This window comes from Strix uralensis, chromosome 10, assembly GCF_047716275.1.
Source record: "Strix uralensis isolate ZFMK-TIS-50842 chromosome 10, bStrUra1, whole genome shotgun sequence".
Classification (NCBI taxonomy): Eukaryota; Metazoa; Chordata; class Aves; order Strigiformes; family Strigidae; genus Strix; species Strix uralensis.
Genome location: NC_133981.1, coordinates 18,002,036 through 18,014,738, shown reverse-complemented (window position 1 = coordinate 18,014,738; position 12,703 = coordinate 18,002,036). Strand labels below are relative to the sequence as shown.

The 12,703-nt window shown below is 46.4% G+C and overlaps 1 protein-coding gene across 1 annotated transcript; it reads left to right on the top strand.

The window, feature by feature from the left end:
- Positions 1-223: 223 nt before the first annotated feature.
- On the top strand, positions 224-2,014 carry LOC141947697 (heat shock transcription factor, X-linked-like). Its single transcript, XM_074879045.1, has 2 exons — positions 224-744; positions 1,411-2,014. The coding sequence occupies exons 1-2, from the start codon at positions 400-402 to the stop codon at positions 1,933-1,935; spliced, it is 870 nt and encodes a 289-aa protein (XP_074735146.1). The 5' UTR covers positions 224-399; the 3' UTR covers positions 1,936-2,014.
- Positions 2,015-12,703: the final 10,689 nt, after the last annotated feature.

Below are 12,703 nucleotides of genomic sequence, written 5' to 3'. Positions count from 1 at the left end.
TGCAGGTGTCAGGGGTGCCCAGCTGAAAAAATTCCTGAACGGGGCGCTGGGATGTCCAATGCTGCAGCTGTCCCCCTTCCTCCCTGCAGACCCACTCTGGGACACAGCCAGACACAGCACAGTCCTCTCATTGCCTACAGCCGTTCAACACAGCTTCACTGACTCTGGGCTCTGGACTCCCACCACCAGTGGCTCTGGGAGTGCAAAGCAACAAGTGTTCTTCAGCAGGTTCTCCTCTGGCCACTCTGGAAGCTTCTGCCAGGGCACCATGGCAACCATCACCGTGGTGTCCCACATGCATCACGGCAACGGGTCAGGAGAGCCCACTACCAACAGTCAGCAGGTGGCAGTTGGCCTGGGCTAGCTGACTGGTAGGACAACGCCTGGCTGTCCAGGGCGATGGCCAGCGAGGGAAGCTTCGGTCCAGCTGGGACAGAAAAAATGGAAAGAGAATTTTCATCCCTCAGCTTTCCACAGAAGCTTTGGAGCATAGTGGAAAGCGACAAGTTTCAGTCCATTTGGTGGAGCGAGAGCAGAAAATGCGTGGCCATCAATGCGGAGCTCTTCGAAGAGGAGGTGCTGAGCAGGGAAGGACCTCTGCGTGTTTTTGGCACACAGAAGATGAAGAGTTTCCTGCGGCAGCTGAACAACTATGGATTCACCAAAATGCGGCGGGATCGCCAAAGATCTGCCTACCTGCCTGAGTTCCTGGCAGAAGAAGCAGCGGCTTCTGCTCACCACCAGGTACAGCAGTTGCTCTGCACATCAACTAATGCTCACAATAGTCTTGGGGGAGAGACAGACCTACACATCAAATAAGGTCTTGCAATAGAGGAGGTGGGGATGGTAGCACACGGCCTGGTTTTAATTTCCTCCTCAGGTCATTTTCAGGAAGGTTTGAGTTAGTCTTTCTGACTAGTAGGAATGCAGCTAAAATATAGTTTGGTTGTATCCACTGAGTCTGAACCCGTTAAATGGAAAGACAGACTCAGCATAACCTGATTTCTCTCAATGTCTTTGCTACACGTCTTGCTGTACCAAATCTGAAACCTTCCTGGGGCAGCTGCTGAATGCCGAGGAGATACATCTAAGGACCATAGTATTGCCTGCTTGCTCATATCCACACAGAAGCTGCTGAAAAGTCATGGTATTTGGCTTTCAAAAGCAGTTTTTCTGCTTTTGAAAATTCCTACACTGCTCTGTTCCTTGACGGCAAAAGCCCAGGAGTGGCGATGACTGAACAGAACCATCATGTAACATTTTAGCCTGAGCTTTAGGCGTCAAACGCCTCTCAGAGTCCTTTTCAATGCCCATGTTCGTCTTTTGACACTCAGAGTCTTAGTTCTCGTAGCTTGTGGTTTTCCAGCCTTGAGATGGCGTCAACTAACTCTTCACCTTTGTTTTTTTTAGATACTCCACTACTATAACCCCAGCTTTAACAGAGAGCATCCCCACCTGCTGGCACAGTGCAAGAGGATAGTTGGCCGCAAACGGAGAGCCCCGAAGGCACCGGAGGTGGACAAAAGGCACCCGGCCAGCAGCCCAGATGGTCAGTCTGCAGGGGACACGCCAGCATCTCCACCCGTGCTGACCATACCCACCAAGCGACGGGCTGAATCACCTCCCAGCCTCGGCAGTGCCCATCCATCTCCACAGGCAGCTGCTCTCACACCTCCAGAGCCTGCCGGAGCAATAGGCAACGTGGGGTTCACCCTCGGCCAAATCCTGGGTGGCCTCCAGGATGCTGCTGCCGCTTCTTCACTGATTGCAGCGCTCATGCTGGGAATAGCCACAGGTCTGGCGGAGCCACTCCAGAGCCAAAGCCCAGCAATCCCCCACTGCCCCACCTGCACCTGCAGCCTGCTGCCATTGTGGCCCAGCCTGGCACATCCTAGAGAGAGCGTGGAGAGCTGGCAGCAGGGCAGTAGCGTTTAATTAGTATGATTAGTATTAGTATTGATAATAGATATAGATTAGAAGAGTAGATAATAAACTGTTTGAATGATAAACCTTTCCCAGTTGTCCTCTCCTGTTTGTACAGTGTAAGCCCAGACTCAGCTTACGCTCACAAGACCTTCCCCCATCAAAGTAGAAGCAACGGGTCCACAAACACTTTAATCGCTTCCCCTAACAATCAAGCTTAGATTTTTAAATTTTTTTTATCTTTTACACATGTATTATAGCTCTAACTTTAAGAGGGATCACCTCCAGCTGCTGGAAGGTGCAAGCCAAGAGTGGGACACAAAATGAGAGCCCCAGATGCACTGTGCTTTGGTGAGGAGCTGGATGAGAAGTGCCCCAGAAGTCGCCCAGATCTTTGGCCTGTGCAGGGAACCACTGCTGGGGTGGGGAGGAGGTGCTCACACCGGCTCCACCACAGGACACGCAGGCATCTGATCACAGAAAGTCCACACTGGCCCCACTAAAACAGCTGATAGCTAACGCCCGTCCCCGCATCCACAGACCCCGTGCAGCTTCAGACACAGGGGCTCCCCCCTCCCGACCCTGCTGGAGCAGCGGGCAGGGAGAGCTCCAAGCCTGGGCCCCAGCCCCAGCCCCCAGGCCCCGGCTGGCCTCCAGCGTGCGGCTGCGGCCCTGCCCCAGGCTGCACACACACACACACACACACACCCCCCCCGCCCCACAGCTGCCCCCTTCGGCCCCGGGGCGGGGCTCTCCCACCCCCGCCCCGTGCCCCCGGGCGCCGCTGGTCCCCTGGGCTGGCCACTCTCCCAGCTGCAACCCCGGGCTGGCGCTGCCCGTGCTGGCAGCAGCCCTGGCCATGGCCCTGCCACCGCCACCCACCGCCAGAGCTCAACAGCCCCGCGTTGTCCTGCCCGCACCTGCACCTCCGAGGCTGCGGGGGACGGGGCTGGACCCAGCGCGGCACATGGCAGAGAGAGCAGAGACAGTCGCTCCGGAGGGAGTAGAGCCCAACAGCCCTGGAAATAAATAGGGTCCAATAGAGTTAGTAAGAAATAGAGTCTAACAGAGTTATGAATACATAAAGTCTAACGGATTTTGTAATAAATAGAGCCTAATAGAGTTAGTAATAAACAGAGCCTAGCAGAGTAGGAAACAAACTGTTTGAACAGTAAACCTGTCCCAGTTGTCCTGTCTGGACAGTGAAAACCCAGATTAATTTTTTATTTCACCAAAGTAGAAGCAAGTGGTCCACAAGCAATTTAATGACTTTCTGTAACAGTTAAGCTCCAAATTCTTAGTATTACTGAGTAAAAGACGGATTATGCATTGAGGATGTTCTTCTAAAAGTCTAATTACGACTTTTGAGACAAAGGGGTATGCCATCAAAAATTTTGGAAACTATGGCTCTAAAGAATAAGATTTAAACAATTGCCCTCATTGTTTAAGGACATTTTTTCATCTGTATCAAAACCATGTGTCACTGCCCTTTTTAAGTCGACACCCTTCAGAGAAGGCAAAGAGATTACTCAGAGACAGGTCCTGACCAGCATAGCTGTGCATAAGCAAGCAAAGTTGAAGAGAGTCCTTTGGCTGCTTTTTGGATGGGAAAGCATCGTCTTGGTAGTCTCGGGACGACGACCATAAGCACAACTTGCAACCACCTGACCCCAGGCTATGATTTGCCTTTCTCAGAGCACAACAGGACTGGGTGTGGGCAGTGCTGAGCAGAGATCCCACAGGAGAACGTGAGCAATTCGGGAAGTTGCGTCTGACTCAACAGGCAGCATGCAAGCACAGCATTAGGGCACTGCACTATTTTAGGGACTAGGCCTTGGATGTAATGTAACATGTACAGCCCAAACTACAGTCATCACCAAAGACTTTAGAGCTGCTCTTGGGAAAAGGCCTATTCCCAGTGATTTGATGATTGACAAATAGCTACTGTTTATTCTTCCAGAGCTTAGGCACTTTGGAAGTTTAAGCAAGAAGTAAGAATTCTTCACTTCCCATCCTGATAAACCAGGTGATGTTGTTCTGAATGGTTTATCAGCAGCATCTTAGAGAGCACCATTTCAATAGAGAGGTAAAGCTTGAGTGCATATAATTTCTTCAGTGACCATTTTGAATATGGAGTGTTATTTAAGTGCATGATCTTATCTGTGCAGTCACAATCATATTGGCTTCTTAGCAAGCTTTGCCCAACATCATGTCAACCCTCAGCCTTGCTTTCTCTGTTGTAGCCTGTTCCAAAGGGACATAGCAGAAGATTCACATTACTGACCAACTATAAGCCATGTAAATAGATGAGTGCTTCATTTGCATATGCATATATCTGATAACCGCATGTAGGGCAAGCCTACAAAAAAAAAGCACCTCATTTTTTCCTCATGAGGTGGGACTGATTCTCCACAAAGTGGTTGTAGGATAGAAAAGCTCATCTCCTGTGCAACTGGCACAATATAAGCCTTGGACCTGAAATGCATTTATTCTGGGTGTTTGATCTGAGATACCACAAGGGACCTCTTTTTCTGATGTTAGGTTGTTCTGCTGCCTCAAGATCAGTATCCTCCTGGACACCAGAAAATGGACTCACTCAAGCTCATTAGTCCCTTCCCTGACCTATGAGTCCTCACTGTCACCAACCACATACCCCGATGCCTCCAAACCCAAGTTAGTCTCACTGTCACATTGACCAGCTTCTCTTCATGAAATATTTTAACAGGCACATAACTCTCCACCTCAGTAGCTTGGCTGTAAGTCTATATCCAATTTTAAAAGAACCCCCTGCATATTGTATGGAAAAGTTGCTGTGCTCTCTTACAGTCAGGGATAGAAGGGTGTAGGGGGAAGACCTTGAAGTCTTCCTGTAAGTGATAGCTTTCACCCTTATCTTCAGCCTTTAAAAAACTCTGTTCAAGGGGAGAACTACTACAGTCAGCGTGTCCAAAGAACTCTGTTTCTATGAAGGCCAGTCAGTCCTATCAAAAGATCTCTTAACTTCAGTGGTGGCTGGATTGGGCCCTTAAACTGCAGCAGTTCGAGGCAATAGGCACTGACAGAACAAAGATGTTATTGTTGTTGAAGTTGTAAGCAGATTGTTTGAAGATTTGGAAGAGCCTATTGTTAACAGCTTTGTTATATTGCAATAATCATCAAAAATACATTTATCTAAATTTCCTGCATGCTGATACTGAGCAGAATAGCCTTTAGATCATGGCCCTATTTCCTATAAGCATATATAAATGTGTATAGAAGAGCACTGTCATGATTCAGTGACTGTTTATATCAAACTGCCTAGGTAAGTACTGACTTTTCAGAAGGATCCAGTGAAAAACAAAACCAAATGCCAAATATTTGGGAAATACAGGTATTTAGAAATTAGATTACAACATCCATGTCAGAAATACCTAGAGTTGGAAAAGGGTCAGATAAGTTGCAACATCGATTCTACAAGTAACCCCTCCTCTTGAAACTCACTTTGATGTTCTAGTCAAATATTTCAGATTGTAGATCAAACCCAACTCTTTTTTTGGTGGAAGTGTTTTTATGAAGAATTTCAGGAGTCAAGGATTTGGGGGTTGGCTTCTGTAAACCAGTAAGCAGGTTTTCAAAATAATAACCACCACAGCTATAGAGCAGAGGGCACATGTAGTGCTGTCACAGCACTCCCCTTCCGAGCAGCTCTGGGGTCTGTGCAGGAGGGAGTGCTGTGGCTGGTATGGGAGACTTCAGAAGAACACATACTTGCCTTGACAGTGTCTTACAATTTGTAAAATTTTCTCCCTTTCCTAGCACTGCCAGAAAGACTGAATTAGTGTTTAAACTATATATGTATATTCTCACAACTTCAGGTTCTTGGTGCCTGTGCATGCTTTTAAGGATCCACATCAGTCAGCATAGCAAGTTTCTACAGCTATGGCTCAGAAATAGTTATTTTGCACTAGAGAAAAAGCTAGACTGTGGCAGCTTTGTAGCTTCTTCCAACGGGAAAAGGAGTTGCTGTCTTCCCAAAGACATCCTCCCAACACTGCCAGGACAGTCCTTCTGCAAGAAGAGCTTTCTTCAATGGATACTACAAAAAGAAAAATACTAAAAATGCAGAATTTTGACACAAACCTTCAAAGGATAACACCGTCTTGTGGGGCAAACAGTACTCTTCTCAAAAAATGCACACATAGCTTAGCTTTCTCCTCCCCCTGGAACAGCCAGGCCAGGAGCATCATGTACCTTTACCCTGACCTCCTCAAGGTGCACAACTAGGGAGATGACCTTACTTTGACAGGCAGGTCTGACTGTCTGAGACTGGATGCTTGCAATCGTATCAGGGCATCACAGAACAAGCCTTGCACCAATCTTGCCTCTAAATGGCAACACCCCCTGACTGAACACCTTGAAGGCTGTGGGGAGCTCAAAGACTGGAATTTGACTACTGTGAGGGCTGAGAACTGACCAGGAGTGTTTAATTTCCATGAGGTTAACATTTCTGACACAGAAGAGCCTGAACTGTCCAAAAGTTAACACAGAAATTGATTGTTCAAGGTACAGGGACAGAATGGTAGAAATGGGCCTGGAAAAAGCAAGTGTTTGCTCTGCTTGGAAGACAGAATACTGCCCTGGGGGGTTACCATAGTGCCTCATGCACCTAGGTCTACTATTTCCAGAGTGTATCAGCGCTATCCTGCAGAGATTTCCTGACTCTTGAGATCAGTGTGTGACAGCCTACCCATGGATTTCTCCGCAGCGTGTCCCAGGCCCTGATAAGGAAAACCGAGGACTTATAAAGGAGAAGAGAAATAATGACACTTTTTCAGTTCTCCTACACTGTCACAGATAGACCATTTGCAGAGCTTTTCTCATAGATGAGTTAACGACCTCATGTCGAACATCTGTCAGTCTGAAAAACAGGCAGAAGAAACGGGAGATAATGGACTGTATGTGAAAGAGTATGAAACACCAGGGTCAAGAATAAGAGAGGAAGGGCTGAAGAGCAGGGATTCACAGCCAAGGGCTCTGCTCGTGTCATGGATTCACCCTGGCGCCTTGGGCAACGTAGTTTGCTCCTGTCCCCAGCTAAGGTCAGGTAGAGCTCTCCATATGACCCGTGTCAGAAGCAAAACACTTAAAGGAAAGCAAGGGAGAGAGACTGGCTTGTCTGCGACGCAGCCACAACACCATTTCCAAGATACTGAGGACCTCAGATGAATGGAGTTCTATCTCTGTATACACTTAATTATCTCATTTAGTCCCAAGATAAACAGCAGGAAACATAAATAACTTTATGGCAACATATCAAACAGGACAAGACAGCCAAACAGTTTCCCTCTCCCTCTCCAACCCTGCTAATGCTGTTTCAGGCTGCCTCTAACCACCATTCCCCTTCTTCTGAAGGGGATTTTTGGGGGTGAAAGAACATAGGTGGAACAGGAACTCCTCTGACAGAAGAGAGGAGTCACAGGCCTCATTGGGTGTCACTTGGAGATGGCTCTTTTGCCATGGACTACTTTAAATTTAAATGTTTTCTGCCCCTCAGCACCTTTTTTTTGATAAAATATATCGATGGTATAAGCTGTTACAGCAGGAAGCAAAACACATGATGCTAACCACTGAGTCAAATACAGTTCACTGGAAGCATGGCAGACTTCCTGACATGGGGAAGCAGGGAACATGCTTGACAAGGAAAGCTGGTCTAGTCCAAGGCAGGCGAGACTGGAAGGGTCACATCCTGACTGTGAAATGGGAAGGCAGACCAAGACTGTGGAGGGAGATCAGTCAGAGGTCAGGAAAAGCAGCATCCAGGACCAGGATGAGGATGGCATTCCCAGGACAGCCTGTTATACAGCTTCTGAGCACTGGATCAGTGCAGTTCTTTTCACAACATAGCCTCACCCTTTGTTTCAGGCTCCTCTTTCTCCCTCCCCCTCTGCCCGCAGTGCAAGGGGCAGCACACTGCCCGGGAACTGCCAGGGAGAAGCAAGAGAAATAATCCAAGCATCTTTCAGACTGCTTGGTCTGAGCAAGGAACTGTCATCTTTTAGGATCAAAGAGAGACTCCAGCTGTCCCCCACAAATTAGGGAACAAATTCTGTCCATGTCAGCTAGTCAACGGCCTCATCTTTCTCCTCATGCAGGACCTCTGACTCCCCATGCTCTCTCTAATCAGGGGAAAGGCAGAACAACTTCAAGAGGTCGTTCAGTCCCCTAAAAGTCAAAGCTGACTGCAGAAGGCAGGCATTGTGGGCAAAGGGAGAACATGTCCCCAGTACAGTTAAATGCTGAAGATCAGGTGATGGAAACCTGCCAGGAAGATGCTTATGATCCTTTCCCTCTCAGAGAGGGACACTGAAACAGCAGAGGCAGCGATGGGCTGATTTGACTGCAGGAAGCTCCTGCTTGACAGAGCTGTTCTAAAGCTACCACAAATTATTTTCTTTATAAAAATATTGGGTAGAAGTAGGCACTAGGAAAATTGAGGGAAGAAACATGGGGAAGTACTAAAGGCTCCAATATGTCTCTAGCAAGAAGCAGCGCTCTCTCTTACTAAATCAAGTTCGACCTGCCAAAACTTTTTTGGTCTGCTACTTTAAATGGATAAATTGTGAAAGTTTTTAATCACAGAAGAGTGATTTAGGAGATGGAGTTGAACAGACTTCCCTGAATCAGTCAGGTCTCCATCTCGTCTACACCAGGGTACTTTGCTGGGAGAAGGCAGGACATTTCTGGCCAGTAATGTGGGGCTCAGCAACACCCTCCCCAAGCTGAGGGGACCATAGCACAGCTGTGACTGTCAGAATGGCTTTATTTCCTACACATGCCATGAAGTATGCATTGAGATGAGAGATGTTTATTGATTTCACCATATGACACAAACTATGAAATTATTAAGACAAACGAGAGTCTAGTCCTGACATGGTCTTTAATTCTGAAACCAATATTTATCTCTGTGTGACAGAAGATGAAAGATTGGTAGACTGTAATGAAAGGGAAATGAAGGTTCAGGACAAATTCCATTTCCCTGCTGTAGACAAGTTACAGTCAAGATACCAACAGCTTGGAAAGTATACAAGAAAAAGTGAAAAAAATATTATAAACATAACATAGGAAGTTCAGAGCATCTCATGCTGTTCTCAGCTACTCAAAAAGAGACAATATGAACTGTTTTCCACATCCTGCTGTGCTACCTTGTTGACAGAGCCCCCAAGCCTGTTGGTCCTTTAACAACAGGCCATACGTGCATGGATCATCCATTCCTCCTTATCTCTCATTCGATGCCTGCACTCAGGATGAGCCATCTGGGAAGACTATCAGAAGTAACAGTAGAGAATAGATGAGATACATTCACAACCTTTTCCCTTGTGAATCCTGGTGCCCCAGGCAACAGCAAGAGTTTCGCCTATTGACTTCATAGGCATGTGGGTTGAATACAGATAGTAGCTAAGCACAAGCAGGGATAAAATCCCAAATTATTCATTCCTTACAGTCTTTTGCAGTGAGCTCAAGGAGAGCTCCTACACAGTGGCAGCAGTAGTTCTGGCAGTGGCAATGTCATTTCGGGCACACATTATTGGCAGGCCAGCAGTGAGACAGTGGTGCCAGTGGGAAGTCAGGCCTAAACAGATGGGGAATCTTCAGACTTGTGGCAGTCACAGACCAGAAACATCATCTCTCTCAGGATGCACTTGAAACCACCGAGCCAGTGGGTGAAGGAAGCAGACAAGGAGCATAAGCAAGAACGAGGTGAAAGCTTACTTGAACTTTGCCATAACTCCTCAGCTGTCTGTATTTTATGGCCTGTCATTATTTTTGCAATCAAGAAAGAAGCAAGGAAGAGCCCTTTCCCATCATTTAAATTCATCTGTCCCAAACACCTCCTCAGAACAGGCCCCAGGCCAAAGAGGTCTGGCCAGGTTTGCAGACCCCACGTGAATTGGTCAGTCATCGTGGAGGAATGGGAGACATGTGTCTACGACAGACGGGCATAGCAGTCTCTGTCAGCAACTTACTCATCTGCTCCTGTTCCATAACACAACCTGTCTGCTCAAAATTGGGTGGAAAATCCAGGGATGACTGGGCAAAGGCTTCACACACTGGGTGACTCACATACATAATGCCTGTACTGCTCTGAATTTTCTCAAGCCCTCATATCCTGGGAAACTGGCAAAAAAGCTTATTCCAAATATTAAAGAGAACAAGGTTGAAACATGCTAATGCAAATCCAGCCTACACAATTGATATATCACATTCAACAGGAGTCTGTTCTCTAGCTTCAGCAGGCTGATTATCAGGCCATAGTTAAGGAAAAGAGAGAGAAGATCGCCAACTTCTTGAATTAATAGAGCTTAGAGAAGCTTTGATCTAGCCATGCTCTCTGATGCCAAAGAGGACAGGGCAACAGCCCTAGAATGTTATGATGTTTTCAGTACACTATAGCACATGGGGTCTGTTTTGTCACTCACACTACAGTCCCGAATGCTGGATACAGAGGAGAAAACCCATGAGAACCATTCACCTTGAATACAGTTTTCTCCACAGGCCACCAAACACCATTTAACTGTGTGCCTAAATTCACATGCATGAGCAATCTTACTAAAAGCAGGTTGGAAGTTGAGCACCAGCTTTGTTAGATCAAGTCTCAAAGGGCAAACTAAGCCTTGTCTAGAAAGCACAATTCTGATTTGCAGTATGGTTACAGAAATGCTTCTCCCAGCTGAAGCTACACACCTCCTAGCTCCTATTCCAGTGCAAATTCTGAGCAGTAAATTGAACCATATGCATGTTTGGGGATGGGGGGAATAGGGAGAGGAGGAAACACAGGGCAAGTCTACACTGTACAACAGAGCACAACACAGTATTGGGATGGCAGCGCTGGGAAGCTGGGTTGCCCTGTCCACACACGCCGAGAAGTACCAAAAATATATAACGAACCAAAAAATAATATTATATGTAGAAGTCTGACATAGCGAAATCTAGAGACATCATTCTGCTGGTCAGCAGTCATCCCAAGTGATTTTTTGGCACACATGTAATACGTAGGCTGGTAGAAACACAAGAAACATGTTACAAGTAAATGTAAGGCAAGAAGGCAGCAGTGGAGAGAGGGGTGCACTTCCATCAAAGCCCTTGGAGAGGAAAAAAAAAAAGTATGAGGAGTTGTAGTGTGTGGGTTGTTACATTTTGGGCAGGTGTAGTAATCCCTAGGAAGACAGGAAGAATTTAAACAATGACAACTAGTGAGTGTTAAACAGACCAGTTGAGAAGCGTGGTAGAGGGTTAAATCACGTAAAAAAATGGATTCCTTCTGTAGCTTGCTGGTGCTCTGGAGAGTCTTGGAAGCTATCTCCAGCACCTGAAAGAGGTGGAAACACACATCCATGCAACACAGCCATTCACAATACTCATGCCAAGGGCCACATGCCCTTCAAGCTCCTGTTTCTCCCCTACATAACGTAAGGCAGCCATGTCCTCTTTACCTCCCCAAGGGCAGGATGGAGAAGGTGACATGGGACTATGTGTTCACAGGGTCCTGCCTGTATTCCTCTCCCTGCTCCATCCAATGTCTCACCAGCTGCAGGGGACAGACCTCAGGGATGGCCCAGTACCCTGAAGTGGAGCACTAAAAGGAGCTGGAAGGAGACAGGCCCACAAAGGTCTGACCTTTTACTCTTATTTGATTGACATTTTTTCCAGGAACTTGTTAAAACTACAAATAAAATTGAGTTTCAAATGGATTTTTGTGCCAAGATGGGAGGAGGGGAGAGGGGGAAAAAAATAAGCCCTTCATATAAAAGGGAATCATATGTCTACAACTTTAAACTTGTTTGCATAAGTACTTTCAGAACAGGAAATTTATTAAATCTGATCCTTTTCCACAAAGGTCTCAATTTCAACAAAATTTTCTAATAAAAACCCTTTCATGGAAATATTTGAGGCCAGCTTGCATTTTATTCTATTCCCTAGGACATGCACCTTATGAGCCTGGAAACAAGATGGTAGTTGTCGGGGGCATAGGCAAATTTTTCACTTTAGTACACAACAGTTTTGCCTAAGCACCTTACTCTCACCCAACAATTGGAAATGTTCTATTTCACATTTGGTTTCTATTAGCAGAGATTTTCACAGCTTCATGGAAAAAGGCTGAAGCTGGTACTTAACTGTACTTCTGTCTCCCCAGATTCAGAACTGAGCCTTGACATTTATACATGATTTCACAATTTCACCATTCAAACAAACCAAAAGCCAAGCCTAGTCCTGCCAATATCGACTCTCTGGAGCTATTAACCATTCCCTATTGCTATGGGGCTTCTTTGCAAGGGAGCCTGCTTAATCAACAGCTGCAGGTCTCTATCAGTATTCTTCTGCTCTTCAATACCCTCCCAACATCTTTGTGCCCACCAGCATCTGAAAGGAGTCAGTACACACACAGACATCATGACCAAATTCATGCCAGGACAGGAAGGACAAAGTCACAGGTGTAAGAAAATGGGATTATCTGCATGGCTGCTGCTTGCTCTGAAAAAGTTGCAAAGTCCAGCACAGTAAAATTTCCACTGATCTTGCATTTTCTGTGATGCAAGTATCTTAAATGATTTAAAAAACATAAAAAATGCAAACCTGCTGCTGACAAAATCCCATGTAAACTACGTCACTTGTGATTAGGCCTGCCACAAGTCCACTAACATGCTGAGGAGCTGGAGGCTTTTGTTCAGCAAATAGATTAAGCATGTGCCTGTTTCAACCTCAGCACAAAGAAAGGGGTAACGCTCCTCAGGGAAGCTCCGAT

Coding starts and splice junctions, on each gene's coding strand:
- LOC141947697 (XM_074879045.1), top strand. CDS start 400: ATGGCCAGCGAGGGAAGCTTCGGTCCAGCTGGGACAGAAAAAATGGAA. Junction 745..1,410: donor CGGCTTCTGCTCACCACCAG/GTACAGCAGTTG, acceptor TGTTTTTTTTAG/ATACTCCACTACTATAACCC.